At 39.3% G+C, this 17,982-nt stretch overlaps 1 protein-coding gene and 1 long non-coding RNA gene across 2 annotated transcripts in view; one reads left to right on the forward strand and one right to left on the reverse strand.

The window, feature by feature from the left end:
• LOC132378366 (uncharacterized) overlaps positions 1 to 17,982 on the reverse strand; it is a 175,658-nt gene that overhangs the window by 100,387 nt on the left and 57,289 nt on the right. The window lies entirely within an intron of this gene.
• On the forward strand, positions 236 to 17,980 carry LOC132378360 (erythropoietin-like). Its single transcript, XM_059945219.1, has 5 exons — positions 236 to 275; positions 721 to 845; positions 7,821 to 7,901; positions 9,699 to 9,863; positions 17,450 to 17,980. The coding sequence occupies exons 1-5, from the start codon at positions 236 to 238 to the stop codon at positions 17,600 to 17,602; spliced, it is 564 nt and encodes a 187-aa protein (XP_059801202.1). The 3' UTR covers positions 17,603 to 17,980.

Consider the following 17,982-nt stretch of genomic DNA (forward strand, 5'->3'; position numbering starts at 1 on the left):
TATTAAATCCCACGGAGACTAGCATGCAGCTATCTGCAGTGCTGAAATGAACTAAAGTTTTCTTAAAAGGACTTTGGAAGGAAGACTGTTCCAATCTGTTAAATGTTAAAAGTATCCACTTAGCTTCGAGATGTACTTGTTTCATATAAGCGGGAACGTATTTGATCTCTTCGCTTGACGTCGCGGAAATTTGGTGAGATCACGAAGTTTGTCGAGATGTCACTCTGTTTCAGATATGCAGAACAATTTAATAACCGGAAGTCTCACAACTTATTATAAGTGATAAGATTAAAATCGTCTTCTTAATTTTCAACGCAAAAGACAAATTCCTGTGAAATTTGGGACTCTTGCTATCTCGCACATTATATAAATGGAAAACAGATTCAGACAAGCGGGATCAAGGCATGTAAGAGAAGAGGAAAATAGAACTCGCTGGTTATGGATTTAAATAGTAAGTACCAGGAAAAAGTTTGTACGGTTAAGCTGGTATTTCTCTTTTTGCTGTTGTTGATGGAGTAGCATTCAGAAAATTGCATTTTGTTAATTAGTTCGTTCAATTAATGCACCGCAGAAGAAACTCATGGATTTCATTTGGATCTTGCAATGCTTTTGGGCTTGCCCGGAGATTGCACGGTGCAAAGAATGAACATACTATAAAAACCAACAACTGAAAGTGCATCAAGGGCTACTAACTGTCCCTTATAATTTGATTTGCAGGACTTTTGCTCCTCGTAACATGCCTAGCACAGACCAGACTTGCAAAGATGATACTGTTACGCCCTCTATGTGATAGTCGCGTAATGGACCGATATATCAGGGAAGCTAAAGACCTATTGAAGGCATCGGTAAGATACTTACTGCAAATCTCTGCACTGAGCTGTACGTTATATTTAATGTTATCAATGACAGAACCGCTACTCCAATGTCCCAAGTGCTTTCTAAAAGAAAAGAACCCATTGCAGCTAACAATACTGGTGCGAAAGCAAAAGGGTGTGAAATCAAGGCAAGCTGTCATGTACCACATGTTGCACCGACAGTGAACTTTCAGCAGCTTTGTAGTGGGTTTACGTTAGACTGTGGCGTTTTAAACGTCCGATGCTTAAAACAATCGGAAAGGGGGCAAATTGTGATTTTTCTCCCCCCCCCCCAAAGGATATGATGGGTAATCCGGGAACTCTTGCATTTGAACAAACGAAACTTAGATAAATAAACGCGAGCGCTGTGATTGTTGGAAAAGCACAGGGGCTCGACATTCCTTTGCTCAAACGTAATTGCCAAAATAAATATGATTTTTAAGTGCCTGTAAAATATATGAAATGTTAGAAATGGCCAGCTGCTAAAATGCGAACCAGGTGAGGGAAGCAAGAAATATGTGGGATAAGACACGTCCCCAGATTGAGGGAATTCAAGATGTGCCTGGGGGAGACAAAGGGGGGGGGGGGTCCAGACCAATATATGCATTCAGCTCTTTTAAAACACTCTTCCAACTTAGTTTCGCAATTTCATCTTTCCATTTGTTGGTGTGTGTTTTTATTTATTGCGTTTTAAGTTCTGTACGTCGCGGAAGCATCTGTCAGAACTGAGTCAGACACATCTGCTAGCTCAGCAATATTTGTGCAGTTTAACAGCCTTATCGCCAGTTCCCGCCTTTTCCGTTTTTACATTTTTGTGCATGTTTTATGTGGAATTATTTCTAGCTTATAAGTAAGTTGCCTTCATAGGCTCTTTCGTGTTGCTGATCCGTGTCACTGGGATCAGCGGCAGCCGCTCCCAGGTACATCAGCAAGCAAAGATAGCGAATGCCTCCGGATTTTTATCCAGCCTCTCTCTCAACTGGCACCAATGACAACGATTACCTTTTTTGTTTTCGCTGCTTGGGAGAACTAATCTATGTTACAACTATCTGCTGGAGGAATTTAGCGGGTGCAACAGCATATCCGAGAGGAAAGGAACTGTCAACATTTAGGGTGAAAACCCTGCACCTATTTTACACTACATTGGTGGTACTTTCGGAGTCCTCAGTAACAAAAAAAAGATAAATGGTGGAAATATGAAATAACGGCAGAAAACTGAATATTTTCAACAGCAATATCTACGAGGGGGAAACCGCTAAAGTTGTCCTGGGTCCTGTACAGGCAATTAAATCAGACAGCCTATGAAGTGAACTCATCTGTAATATTATTGAACAGTCATGTGCAGGAGTGTCCCCAAACTCTTATTTAAAAAATTTTGGTTTAAGGAGAGGGGAGGATCTTCATTCAGTGGCTACTTTAGTAGGTACACCTGTACACCTGCTCCTTAATGCAAATACTTTATCAGCAACTCAGTACATAAAAGTATGTAAACCTGGTCAAGTTGACCAGGTAGACAAGTTGCTGTCTAGACCAAACATCAGAATGGGGATAAATGTGACCTAAATAACTTCGACGGTAGGTTGATTGTTGATCCAGGATAGGGTTGTATCTCAGAAACTGCTGATCTTCTGAGATTTTCACACACAAGTCTCCAGAGTTTACAGAGAATGGTGTGAAAAACACACAAAAAAACCATCAAGTAAGCTGCAGTTCTGTGGCTGAAAATACCTTGTTACTGAGAGAAGTCAGAGGGGAATGGCCAGACTAATTCAAGCTGACAGGAAGGTGACAGTAACTCACATAACCTCATGTTACAACAGTGGTCTCTCTCCCTGAATGCACAGCATATCGAACCTTGAAATGGATGGGCTACTGCAGCAGAAGACCACAAAAAGGAAGTGCCCAATAAAGTGTGCACTGAGTGCATGTCTCTATTTTGCACCCCACAACTCAGTTTCCAATCAAGAACCTCCAATTAGAACTGGTAAAGACGACAGATTTGGAGCAGAAATTTGACCTTGGTCACCTGCGACAGCAGACTTTACATCAGAATAAGGAGGTAGCAGGGAAATCAAACAAATATTTTAGGTCTGTGCTAAAAATATTGGAAAGCAACAGATCTAGAGTGTACAAGAAACTGAAAGTAGTTAGCACTGACATTGAAGAAATTAATCAGACCAAATGGCCAATAAATCTCCCGGACCTGATGACCTACATCCCAGGGTTTTGGGGGTTTTGAAGGAGATGGCTATGAAGATAGCAGATTCACTGACTACCATTTTACAAGATTCCATTTTTCTAGAATGTCCCCACAGTCAAGGAGATAACAAATGTAACCCTGCATTTTATTAAAGGAAGGAGAGGAAACAGAGAGTTATCAAGCAGATAGCTTCACATTACTGCTAAAGAATAAAGAGAATCTGTTATCACAGGGGTGTTGATGGAGCTGATATGTGTGGGTCAGGAGAAATGGTGGAAGAGATGAAGAAAAATATGGAGGGGGTAATGGGGCTGTTAGATTTTCAGATAATAAGGGAATGAAGAATTATGAATCGAGTGCAGGAAAGAGGAGTTGAGGTGAAAGGTCACCATGATCTTTCTGAATGGTGAAGCACACATGATAGGCCAACTTCTCTATTTCTGCTTTTATTGTTTCTGCTGTTATTATTCTTAGGAAATGGAGCTCAAAGATGGCCATTTTTACAATGCATTTATAGAACAGCTGTAAAGGGAAATTCTGCCTCTGTTTTTAAACATGTACAAAGCCAAGGTAAATGAAAAGGGGGTTGGGAGAGGGCACAAACAAGTGCTTGTTATAAAGTGGAATGCAGGGGTGATCAAGTTACAAACAGGAGCAGTAATGGGATTAATAAAGAAATAAATGATAGACTCATAATGATGTAAATAGTTACAGCAAAAACCATCACCGGCACCTTTTGTCAAAGAACTGGGTTGTGACCTAAAAATGTGATATTGTTCCTGAAATTCTCAACCAAAATAGAGGCATAGATGTGCTAACCTGTTTCAGTGTCCTTGCACTAGAGGGAAGAATGTCAGCTAGACTTTATTAGAGCTTGCTATCTACTCATAAAAATAGAAAACATTGGAAACACTGAGAACTGATAAAGGGGTTTCAACAAGAAATATTTTAACTCTTTCCACACATGCTGCCTGATGTGCTGTATTTCCAGCATGTACTGTAAACCATTTGAAGATCAGTTCTGAATTTTCCCACCCTACCTGGATAGATGATCATTATTCATTTTTCTGGGTTTCTACGTGAATGTTACAATCAGACAATTGGACAGAGCAGAATAATCTTCCAGAATGAATCCTACTCTATGGAATGAAAAAAATCTGAATGTTCATACTTGAGTTGGATTTACTGATACTCAAGGAATTTAGCCAATGTTTTTCCCCTTAGAGCCAATTGTTCTTAAAATCGAACATGAAAAAACATTTAATTAAGATCCTATGAATGGACAAAATGGTTGAGTAAATTTACTCCCAACTTTACAACTTGCTTTCTCGAGTAGCTATTTGTGCTACACTTTTCAAACAATGTTGTGAGTATAGAATATGAACTGATCATACATGCAAAAGAATTATGCACTTCAAATGGCCCCCAGAATGAAAATACTCATATGTTCCCCTCAGAGCTAGCTTGAGCTGGAATTCAAGAAATTCACATCAGACTGGTGGAAAATGTCTGAAATAAATCACATTCAGATTTTGGCTGGATTGAAACTCAAGATATCATATGCACGGGAGCTAAATTAATACCTTCTGCATATTTAGGGTAGTCCCTGAGAGTAAATGAGTGGGAACTGCTTATCCAGTCTATACAGTTGAAAGTATAACTAGAGGAATGAGTTGACTATTTGAGAATTGCAGACAAAGCAGTCCAAACTTTTATTGATGTCAGGGTAAATGATTGACGGAGACCATTTCAAGCCAAAGGAATGTGCTTCTGTTCCTCTTGCAGTGAAGGAGTCAAGTAAATATCACAAGACAACAGTCTTTAACATGTTCCACTTGTGTGGCTGTTATAGGCCAGTTGCTATTTTTGAGTATGGTTCCTCTATTCAGTAATGCAATGCAATCTGGATGGAAATCCAGATAAAATACAATAAACTTGGATATCCTTCAGTGTGGGAAAAGGAAATAGGCCATATATCTGTTATTAATTGCTCTACAGCATGCCATGCTGGCATTGTAAATGTATTCAGCATAATAAATGAAGATAGATTCTGGACACAGGAGACTGCAGATGCTGAAGTCTGGAGCAACACACAATTTGCTGGAGAAACTCAGCAGGCCGAGCAGGATCTGTGAGGGGAAAGAAATGGTTGATGTTTTAGGTCAACACTCTGTGTCAGGACTACAAGCAGAGAGGGGGAGTGATGAAACAAAATCCTGAAGTGATTGGTGGATGGAGGAGGGGAGGAAGCTGATAGGCAGGTCAAGCCATGTAGGGGACAGGGAGGGGAAGTGGTGGGGTGGTGAGATAGAGGTAGGTGGATGATCAATAGAGTTAGACAAGAAAAGGAGTAGGCTGGGCTTGTGAAGGCAGCAGCTTGATCGTGATAATCATGGACACAAGGACCACCGGTGCTGGAATCTGAAAAGGAAGGACAATGGGGTTCTTTAAAGAAGAAATGAATGGCAGATGGGAACATAACCTGTTCGCAGAAGGGGGGGAGGGAAGATATCTGTGGGTAAACTATCTGGTAGATAGAATCAAGAGGCAGAGAGTGAACCTCCGCCTTCCCTCCCCAAACATAACTCCAAGTCTGTTTTTCTGCTTGCCTCCATCATCCACCTGTCTTTGGCTCCTAACTCCACCCCTCCTCCTCAACCCTTCCTTACCTGGCTTGACCCGCCCATCATCCTTCACACTTTTCTGTTCACTGATCTCTGGGGGTTCCCATCTCACCAGCACACCCCCTCTCTTCCTTATACTGGCTACTCCCCTCTCCACTCTCAGGGTTGCAGGCCTTTAACATGAAATGTCGACTATCTCTCTCCCCCCATTGTGTTCCTCCAGCAGTTTACAGATTCTGGGATTCCCTGTGTTGTCCCCATGCTGCTCATAAATGAGTAATGATCCTTGAGTTAAATACCTGAAGGCATTCAGTTATTCTCTGAACTTAAGCAGAGCATTAGACAGCTTCAGAATGAGACAGGAATACAGGAAGGAAGCTGATATTAAAAAATGTTCCTGAACTTTAAGGAAACAGAAGTCACAAAATAAAACCTGGTTTTCAGTTACATAATGCGAGATGTGAAAAAAACACTTGTATTTAGGAGACAATGCAATGAATGTATTTCACATTTCTATAAAATTTTCCAGTCATACCTTCATAAAATTAGAAGATTACTATTATGATTTTAAGAAATGATGATCAGAAAGCAACAAATTTATATTTTTGTAAATATGGTAATTCCTATCTTGGTCATTAAATACCTGAAATGAGGCTAGGACTTGCCAGTACTAGTGAACAGATGACAAAGGGACAATCTGCCAACTGCTGCTTTAGAAGCATATTACAATATTTACTTTAAATGGAAAAAGAAAAATTGCTCTGATAAAGCACTCAACTTGAAACAATCTATATTTCCAATGCAAAATCATTTTAATCAGCTGAATTCCCTGAGATGCGGAATGCCCATTTTCCAGGAGCTCTCTGCTAGGTAAAGGGCACAAATCCAAAAGGTGCTGCAAGCTGAAGAGAGCCATCGCATTATTAAAGCCACTACATTGCTTTGTGGCTGCTGTGCACAAACCACATCCAGATTGCCTGTAGCCTCAAAATTTCCAGCCAGTTAAAAAAGTGGCATTTTCCTTTTATAGCCTCCTTGCCATCGCTAACATTTCCATTGAGCAGATCTAAACTGAGGGGTTTTGAGTACAAATATGTTGGCTCTCTAAATGCAGATGAGCTTTGCTTGAGACTGATACCTAAAGCAATACCTGATTTGACAGGTCTCCAATGCAACGGACCAGCTCATCGAACTCATCAAGCATTGAAAGCTTTGGCCCTGCCGCTCAACCATTCCAGGATTGGTGGCCTCCAATTTTCCCGTTCATTGGACTTTAGACCATAAGATATAGGAGCAGAAGTAGGCCATTCAGCCCATTGAGTCTGCTCCACCATTCAATCATGGGCTGATCCAGTTCTTCCAGTTTAGACCACTACTGGGGCTTGCCATCTGCCCATCTGTTTTTGGGTTCCCAACTCAACTGTTTCTGCAGCACATGTCAGGAGCTAAACCAGCTATATTTCTGGTTTGGAGTAATGAACTGCATATGAATTAAAGATGATATTCGATAAGATAAATCACCCCAGAGATCTAATTTAATATCACAATTAAATATTTGGGAAACTGTTTGAAAAACAATTAAATGTTTATGCAGTTGAGAGTTGTTGTCATCTCCTTCACCCTGGAAAAAATATGCTAACTGGTCTTAACAGATTATCACAATTAATAAAGTACATTTAATTTTCCTGCATTTATGCCTATTTTCCCACAAATCAACTGTCTTTTTTTAATTCATTCTTCAATTTATTTTGGAGGTTAGTGATAATCGAAAATGTAGGAAAATGATTGAGATGCAAGGAGATGTAATTCTATGGGCCTTTGAATGCTTGACTGACAAAATGTGGTCTGCTTTTGGGCAACTAATGGAAGTTTAAGAGCAACACTAAAGGGTGATGATATTTTTATGGCACTGATATGAATATTGGTCTTTTGGGCAGAGTATTATAACAAGACTATGGAACCAAACTCCTGGAAGGGAACAAATGCTTTGGAGATGAACAGAATGAGAAAAAAGGGAAAAGAGTTTATTTTTACAGATTTGCACCTAACATTCAGTGTGGGGAGCATGGATTTACACAACCAACCCTCTGTTATTTTTCCAGAATAACTTAGTCAGCCTTTCTGTTTTGTCTTTTCTTTCAGTGTAACCAAAGATTTCAATTTCCTAATGCAATTCCTCTTCCAAGTACTGGTCTTAATCTGCGAGCATGGAGGTCCAAAAGTGTAAGTACCCCTGTTCAGTAAAGATATCACATTTAATCTATGGCTTTTAAAACAATTACATAACTCCTGAGAATTTCTAGCAGGACCTAATTGGAGATGCCAAATTGTTAATATTTTGATGCAGAAATTTGAAGGATGGCACAGATACTCTTCCTTAACATTAATTGTGCTATTTTATAAAGGTATAAAATAAAGGATTTCTTAATCACTTTCCCAAAACAAGCTAAAATTATAGTTGTTCAATTACTTTTCGACTATATATAATTGAAAATGACAGCTAAGGGAAAAAAAGGTAACAAATTTTGTCATAATATTAACTGCTTTTCTTTTCCTAACACATTTCCTCTATTTTCTGTATTTTTGCTCTTATTACTTCTTCTCCCAGTTAGAATATGTTTAGTCTTCCCATTGTCATCACCTTCCATCTCACCAGCCTTCACACTCAATGGACCATTCTCCACAATTTCAGTTACCTCCAATAAATTCCACCACCATTCAGGTCTTCTCTTCTTATTAACTTCCAGCATTCTGAAGGAACTATTCCCTCCATGACTCCCATTGCCATGGTTCCATCTCAACCACACCCTTTTCCATCAATTGTAAGGATGCCCTTTTACCTCATTCCTTCTTACATCCAGGGACCAACTCTCCTGCAATGTGAAGCAGAAATTCACTTTAGTTAGTGTGTTGTATTCCATGCCCACTGTGTGTTCCACAATGGAGAAAGCAAACACAGCTTGGATGAAGAAAGAATACAACATCTTCTGATTCATTTTATGTTACAGCCCTCATGACTTAATATTGAATATAAGTATTTCAGATAACCACCCTTGGCTTTCTGTCAGATGTGAATGTATGTCTCTGTTTCAATTTACATAAAACTTAGAACACTACAACACAGTGCAGACCATTCAGCCCACAAAGTTGTGCCAACCTTTTAACCTACTGCAAGATCTAATACTTCCCTCCCACATGGTCCTCAATTTTTCTTTCATAAGGTGCCTCCGTATCAAAGAGTCCCTTTTATCTCCCTACTATATCTGCCTCTACCACCACTCCTGGCAGTGCGTTCCACACACACACTCTCTGTGTAAAATAACTACTTCTGACACCCTATACTTTCCTCCAATCAAAATGTGTTTACTTCTTCTTCCCGTCTCCAACAGCTACTTTTTAAAAGTGATTGTTACTTTGTCATGCACCCTGACACCCCGACAATTGTCAGCTCACTCCTTCCTCTCTCTGCTACTCAACAATCTTATTTTATCAAATTGTACAGTCATTCACCAGTCATTCTGACACAGCTCACCACCAATATGTGTTTCTCCTGACTGCTCCCATCAGCCTCTGGTTTTGATGCCTATTTGTACAGTACCTCTAAATGCTGCAGTATTTTAATGCAAATAACAATAGCAAGTCATTTCTTTTTCTAGTTAGTTTCCTTCAGGTGGATTAAATCTAAATAACACTTCACTGCGGGGAGGTAAGTAGCTTTCAGTATTGCGGAGTGTATAGTTGTATTGTGTTTATGGTTCAGATATCATTATATAATTTTACATTAAAACACACAACCTTTTAGAGGAACACCAATCTGGAATCAACAGTGCTATAATTATGTACTTCCACTGGGCATCACATTAGCCTGATTACTGCCAAAACCTGCTAACAGGTAAGGCACAAATAGAACAGCACAGTATTTTTGAGCCAAGATAATTACACTGTGTACCTATAAACTGTAATGTGAACTTGAGTCTAGATGTCTCTTAAACAGTGTTGTTATATTATTTTCTTTTATAGAAACATATGAAAAATGAAGAAATCAAGGCAGGCCTAATCATGCTTTCTAATGCAACACGGACAGCAAAACATTTTATCACGAATAATTCTACAGAACCTCTCTTAGATAAGATTTACAGGAATACTAGAACTTTCATCCACATACTACAACTGATGGATGTGCCGGTAAGATGTTAAGTCAGCAATTCATAAACGCAAGAGATTTTGCAGATGTTGGAAATCTTGAGACACACACACACACACACACAATTTGAGGATCTCAGCAAGTCGAGCAACATCAGAAAGAAAATTAACTGTCAGTGTTTTGGGCTGAGACTCTTCATCAGGACTGGAAAGGAAGGGGGAAGAAGCCAGAATAACAAGATGGGGGGGGGGGGGGAAGAGTACAAGCTGGCAGGTGATTGGTGAAACCAGTTGACTGAGAAGGTGAGGGGGGACGAAATAAGAAGCAGGAAGGTAATGGGTAGAAGAAGTAAAGGGCTGAAGAATAAGGAAGCTGTTAGGAGGGCATAGTGATCATGGGAGAAAGGGAGGTAGGAAGGCCACCAGAGGGAGGTGATGGGTAAAGAAGGGGTGAGAGGGGAGCCAGAATGGGAAATGAAAAAAGAGAGAAGCAAAAGGAGGGAGACATTTCTAGAAGTTAGAGAAATTGAGCCATCAGGTTGGAAGCTACCCAGACATACTATGAACTGTTGCTTCCTGAACCTCAGTGTGGCCTCATCGTGGCAGTAAAGGTGGTTGTGGACCAAGATGTCTGAATGGTGAAGGGAAGTTGAATTGAAATGGGTGGCCAATGCAATATCCTGTAGTGGACAGAGCAAAGTGCTTGATGAAGCAGTCCCCCAAACTGCACTGCTGTTCACCTGGGAGCACCAGCTATCGAAGATAACCTCAGCAGACTCGCAGGTGAAGTGTTGCCTCACCTGGAAGGACTGTATAAGGCCTAAATGGTGATTAGGGAGGAGGTGTAGGGGTAGGTGTAGCACTTATCACATTTGCAGGATAAGTGCCAGGAAGGAGACCAGTGGAGAGGGACAAGTGGACAAGGGAGTCACATAAGAGTGATAGACAATAGGTGCAGAAGTAGACCATTCAGCCCTTTGAGCCTGCGCTGCCATTCTGAGATCATGGCTGATCATCTACTATCAATACCCGGTTCCTGCCTTGTCCCCATATCCCTTGATTCCCCTATCCATAAGATATCCATCTAACTCCTTCTTGAAAGCATCCAGAGAATTGGCCTCCACTGCCTTTCGAGGCAGTGCACTCCACACCCCCACAACTCTCTGGGAGAAGAAGTTTTTCCTTAACTCTGTCCTAAATGACCTACCCCTTATTCTCAAACCATGCCCTCTGGTACTGGACTCTCCCAGCATCTGGAACATATTTCCTGCCTCTATCTTGTCCAATCCATTAATAATCTTATAAGTTGCAATCAGATCCCCTCTCAATCTCCTTAATTCCAGCGTGGACAAGCCCAGTCTCTCTCACCTCTCTGCGTAAGACAGTCCGGACATCCCAGGAATTAACCTTGTGAATCTACGCTGCACTTCCTCTACAGCCAGGATGTCCTTCCTTAACCCTGGAGACCAAAACTGTACACAATACTCCAGGTGTGGTCTCACCAGGGCCCTGTACAAATGCAAAAGGATTTCCACGCTCTTGTACTCAATTCTCTTTGTAATAAAGGCCAACATTCCATTAGCCTTCTTCACTGCCTGCTGCACTTGCTCATTCACCTTCAGTGACTGATGAACATGGACTCCTAGATCTCTTTGTATTTCTCCCTTACCTAACTCTACACTGTTCAGATGATAATCTGCCTTCCTGTTCTTACTCCCAAAGTGGATAACCACACACTTGTTCACATTAAATGTCATCTGCCAAGTATCTGCCCACTCACCCAGCCTATCCAAGTCACCCTGAATTCTCCTAACATCCTCATCACATGTCACACTGCCACCCAGTTTATTATCATCAGCAAATTTGCTGATGTTATTCTCAATGCTTTCATCTAAATCATTGATGTAAATCATACACCTTGGTTCACCACAAACCTGTTCACTATGAGGGGTGATGGAACAAAGAGAACCAGGGGTACAAATGCAGGTTGTTGGAAGTGGCATCACATAAGACCATAAGATATAGGAGCAGAATTAGGCCATTTGTCCCAGTGAGTCTGCTCCACCATTTAATCATGCCTGATTTATTATACTTCTCAACCCATTCTCCTGTCTTCTCCCTGTAACCCTTGACATACTTATTAATTGAGAACCTATCCATCTCCACTTTAAATATACCCAATTATTTGGGCTCCACAGCCCTCTGTGGCAATTAATTTCACCGATTTTCCACTTGCTGGCTAAAGAAATTTCTCCTCAGCTCTGTTCTAAAGGGATGTCCTTGTATTCTGAGGCTGTGTCATCTGGTCCTAGGCTCTCCCATTTTTGGAAACATCATCTCCACACCCACTTTATCTAGGCTTTCAATATTCAATAGATTTCATTGAGATTCCCCTTCATTTCTCTAAATGCCAACGAGAACAGGCCCAGAGCCATCAAACATTTTTCATATGTTAACCTTTCATTCCTGCAGTCATTCTTGTAAATCTCCTCTGGACCCTTTCCAATGCCAGCACACCCTTTCTTTGATACGGGGTCCAAAACTGCTCACAATACTCCAAGTGTGGTCTGACCCGTGCATTATAAAGCCTTAGCATTATATGCTTGCTTTTATATTCTAGTCCTCTTGAAATGAATGCTAAAACTCCATTTACCTTTCTTACTGCTGGCTCAACCTGCAAGTTAACCTTTAGGGAATACTGAACAAGGAGTCCCCAGTCCCTTTGTACCTCTGATTTCTGAATTTACTCCCCAAGAACAGATTGTGTTGAGCCCACTAATGAAAAGGCAATTCTGGACTGGGTGTTGTGCAATGAACCAGATTTGATTAGTTGCTTCAGGTAAAGGAACCCTGAGGAGGCAGTGATCATAATATGATAGGATTCACACTGCATTTTGAGAGGGATAAGCTACATTTTTGAGTAAAGGCAACTATAAAGGCATGAGTGAGGAGCTGGCCAAAGCTGATTGGAAGGAGACACTGGCAGAGATGAATAGCAATGTCTGGAGTTTCTGGGAGTAATTTAGGAAACAAGAAGAAGGAGCATTCTAAACGGAGGATGACTAACTATGACTAACAAGGGAAATCAAAGACAGCAAAAAAAGCAAAAGAGAGGGAGAACAATATAGCAAAAATTTGTGGGAAGTTGGAGGATTGGGGAGCTTTTAAAAACCAACAGAAGACAACTAAAAAAGCAATAAGGAGAAGAGATGAAATGTGAAGATTAGCTAGCAAATGATATAAAAGTGGATAGCAAATGTTTTCCACTCAGTAAGAGTGAATGTCAGACTGTTGGAAAATGACACTGGAGAGGAGGTAATGAGGAAAAAAGAAATGGTGGAAGAACTTAATAATTCAGACACCAGCAGCATGTATGAAATTTGAGAGTGTCAGGGGACAGAAGTGAATGTAGCTGCTATTATGATGGTGAAGATGCTAGGGAAGCTGAAAGATCTGAAGATTCATATCCCTCTATTCCCTTCCTATCCATATATCTGACAAATGTTTTTTATACATTGTGATTTTCCCTGACTCTTCCAACTCCTCTGACAGCTGATTTCATCTATCCACCACACTCTGTGGGAACAATTTGCCCCTCAGAATTTTTACAAATATATCCTCTTTCATTTTAAGCCCATGTCCTCTTACTTTGAATTCCTCAACTGTTTCCACCTTCCTCAGGGACAACTCCTTCCTTGACTTCCTGATCTATTCATTCCCTATGACCAACTCCTCTCTGACTCTGGGAGATGCAACACTTTTCTTACACCTTGTCCCTGACCACCATTCTAACATCTAAACAGCCTTCTCAGGGAGGACAAAGATTCACATGCACCTCCTCCAGCATCTATCGCATTCATTACTACCATTGTGGCTTCTTCTACACCAGCGAGATCAAGTGCAAAAGAGTTGATTTGCAGAGCAGATCTCATGGACTGTCTGTACTTCTCGCTGCCTCAGTAATGCAGCCAGCTTAATCAAATACCTCACCCACCCTGGACATTCTGTCTCCTTTCCCCTCCCATAAGACAGAAGATACAAAAGCTTGAAGGCACATACCACTAGGCTCAAGGACAGATTCTAGTCTGCTGTTATAAGACTATTGAATGGTTTCCTAGTACTCTCTGCTCTCAGTTCCAATACAGAGTCTTGAACAAAAACATCAGCAGTTGCTAAATGGATAAATGGAGCATGGTGACTCTTTTTAAGTTGCTCTCTGCAGATGTATTTATTACTTCTATTTACCAGTACATCATTGATTCTCATTAGAAAGGGATATACACCAAGAGCTAAGCATCTGTTTTCAACTCCTGATGTATATTTACTACAAGTATAGAAAAGAAAATCATACCTATCAAAGTGCACAATGACACTGTGCAAGATTTAGAGAACTTACAAAAAGTGTAGTGGAATTTCAGACAAAAACAGCTCAATTTTCTTTCTTTATAACTTCTCCAGAGTATTCTTGTTTCCGTTCTTTTCAGAAATCTGAAGTAATTATGGGCTAAATTATTTTTCTGAAAGCTGTTATAAATCCTTTTAAGTGCTATTAGATACAAATATTACTTTACTACTAAAAGCCTACCTCAGAAACAAAGCAGCCAGACAATATGCCTAACTAATCAAAACCCTAGAGGGCCATTAATCCAGCTGAGGATGTAGAGCAATTTTTAAGTACTTTTGCAAAAATTTCTTAATTTCTGAACCCTAGCATATTCTCCAGTGACAGATATTTTTATTAAAATGATGAAAACCAGGATAACTAAGAATTGTGATTTGCATTTTTCCCAACATACTGCATTTTTATATTTAACATTGCTTTTAAATCAGAGTAGTTGTTTATAGTGATAGAGACATCAGTACCAGTGTGCTATGTATAAAATCATTAACACTTTTATGCATTGTGATGAAGAAGAAATTCTTGATTGCTTGAATACACAAATTAATTGCCCATCTACTTCCAAAATTTGGTTAAATTGATGTGAATTGTACTTTTGAAACAGTGTACAATGTGCAGCTGCTATTTTGTTCATGGTTAGCACACATAGCAGAGGCTGAATATTTATTTATATATATATATATATATATATATATATATATACACTGTATATCTACTGCTTTCACCAACTTAGTTAAACAAAGAGTTCATTCTCTTGTTACAACAGCATAAAAAAACTTGAAAGAAAATACAACAAACAGTAACTCCTGAGCCAAAGTTTTCGAAGGACTTACTTAAATTTTACCAGAGCGAACAGAGAGATTAAGTGTAGAATTCAAATTTATCATTTGAAGTCAAATTTATCAGCTGTGAAATATTTTTCTTAATTTAACACTGGAATATGCACATTCCGCATTATTCACAACAAAGCAAAACTTTTGTATATCATATAATTATGAAGTAAAAGAACACTGTCTAGATTACTCACTTCCACGTTCCAATAATCTTAATTTATGTTTACTGATACCATGCCGATTAAGTGAGTGAATTAGGATTGTCGACTCTGGCAAGGGGGATGTTAATAATACTCCAGCACTTTGCCTAGGAGGTGAAATTTGATGCAGTTCAAACCACCAGGTGGGACTGGACAAGAGGCCCAACTCTGGGGCTCTTTTATTACTATTACTATTGTGTAGGATGTGAACAGAAACTCCAGCCTATCCCTGGAGAGATAGTGAGAAACCACTATGAAGATGGCTGTGCTTCATTACACCACCAGCACAATTAGCAAAGAACTGAAATATGTCAGTTGATCCAAACTGTCTGCACATTGCTTTTAGTCAAATAGATAATTTGAAATTATCTTTTGATTTGTGACCAAACATCCCAATGCCAGAGTGATTAATTTGCCAATAACTGCCTTGTAAGAATGCAAATGATTTTAGTTAGCTAACCCAACCCAGGTTTTTGCTCCTGATCCATATTCAGTTAAACCCAAAGGTTGTTAATGTGTGAACATTGAGTGAAGTCAATATACAATGAGGACACTTGGCCCAGTGCATTCCTGTCTAGCGTTAGTGAAGAAAGTTTGCTTGGCTGAGGAAAGAGAATGCTTGCTGTTAGTCGCAGAAGAGTGCATCATTGTGTGCTATTAGTTTCTGAAAAAAATGGGTATTAAAAATGAAAATGTTCAAGCATGTTAACAGATGTGATCCAGAAGGACAGATATTATTAAAACTCCACATTGGTCTTTCAGAATTTAAGGTGTATAATGGGAACTATGATCTTGTTTTTCAGCATATGAGATGTTGTCTAACAGAAAAAAAGGATTCCAGATGGACATATAAACAAAATGATATAAGTACTGTGGTACTTAATATTGTTGTGAATTCAGTCCCATATAACTTGATTTATTTCTAATACAGTTAATAAGTTGACTTGCATTGGCAGTGGCTCCAAAAAGAATCATGGCATTCAGCTGTTCTCGGCTAAGTCCTGAACTTACACAGACCCACTGTAACTGTAGGCCATGCTGAATGACAGATGTCAGCACATGGCAGCTCTGCCAATGGGCACTTAGAGTACAAAAACGGAACCAGATCAGCATAGTTCCTCAACATCAGAATCCAGGCTCAACATCAGAATTGACTTTCCGTTAATCTGAATGCAATGAAATTTCCATTCACTCTGAAAAGCTATTTAATTTTATGTTAAATATTTTTCATTACTTTGTAGTAATATATTTTCATTAACCCTAATGTCATTATTTTTTATAAACATTTAATTATCCTTTGAATTATTTAAAGCAATTGTTATTATTTTAAATGGTTCTACAAATCGGAGAAATTTAAGTGATTTTACAGTAATTTTAATTTTGTCAGATTGTGCCCCATCGAAGGCAGGCAAGGTATCTGCCAGGAACAGGGCTTGAGTGGTGACTCCCATGGTTAACCTTCCACTGAGACCATCACACCTTCAAGCTGTGTTAGTTTCAGCAACACATATACATCCATGAAGTTGGCCAAATACAATGTAACTTGCTTTACTGTTAACACAATAATTCAGGTAGAAGTTAATCCTTAATCAATATTATGAAATTAACTATATAGTGGCCACTCAAAATTAGTCATATTAAGCAGTGGAAACAAATTTCAGAAGTAGCTGTTACTATATTGATCATTTAATAATACCAGCCTAGAATGAATTTCAAGGTGAAACTTGCTTATATTGTGCAGTTTGTTATTTATTTGGCCATAGCAAATTAGTTTTGACAATCCAAGGTTAATTCACTTTTATGAGATTGCTTCATGAAAAGAGACTTCAATATTTCTCATGCCTTTTCAGTGACATGTACGAAAGAAAATAGGCAGGAACATATGTTATACATTAAAATTATATTAAGCTATGTGTTGCCCCATCCTGATTGATAATTTTGTTTATCTAAAGAAAGTGACTAAAAATATGGTATTTTTACTGTTTTAGTTGGAATTCAGCTCTTTTATTTTCAATGGAATCTATTCAATTTCAGTCTGGAGATTTAATTCTGGAGAGACATGATAGTTTTAGCACATTCTCCCCAAACCATTATAAATCCTATAGGATATTGTTCAATGTCAAAGGATCTGGTGGAAAATACTGGTGCTATTTCAACAAACCATTGCAAGTTATAAACCCGTGTTGTACCTTACAGGACACATCAAGTCAGGTTTATGAACATACAAAGCCATTAATGGGAAGAACTGTACAGAACGTATTATACACATACACCCGCCTGATGTGTGGAAAGATCAATATGTTTTACCGGGAAGTGGCAGAAGAATATTGCAAACAAAGAAGAAGGTGACAACAACCAGATTCCTGCATGTGCGTGTTCTGCACTTTGTGGAGTTCAGCACTGAAACTTTGAGGGTGCCAACAACCAACAACCAGATTCCTTCATGTGTATATTATGCACTTTGTGGAGTTCAGCACTGAAACTTTGACTATTGTGTGCAATTCAAGAGGAAGAAAATGCAAGTTCTGAATTTAGGAGAAGTTGCCAAATGCATGTTGCAATGCCAACAAATTCCAAGGCCTCACTTGGATGCACGAGTTTGTGGCTATAATACAAAACATGGAGACTATTTTACCCAATTTACTTTGACAGTTTTCTATTCATTTTTATAGTTTGTAACCCTAATAACTTGTTACTGTCATTTTTTTTTTTTGCAGAGTAAGTGAACT

The sequence above is a fragment of the Hypanus sabinus genome, chromosome 2 (genome assembly GCF_030144855.1).
Source record: "Hypanus sabinus isolate sHypSab1 chromosome 2, sHypSab1.hap1, whole genome shotgun sequence".
NCBI lineage: Eukaryota > Metazoa > Chordata > Chondrichthyes > Myliobatiformes > Dasyatidae > Hypanus > Hypanus sabinus.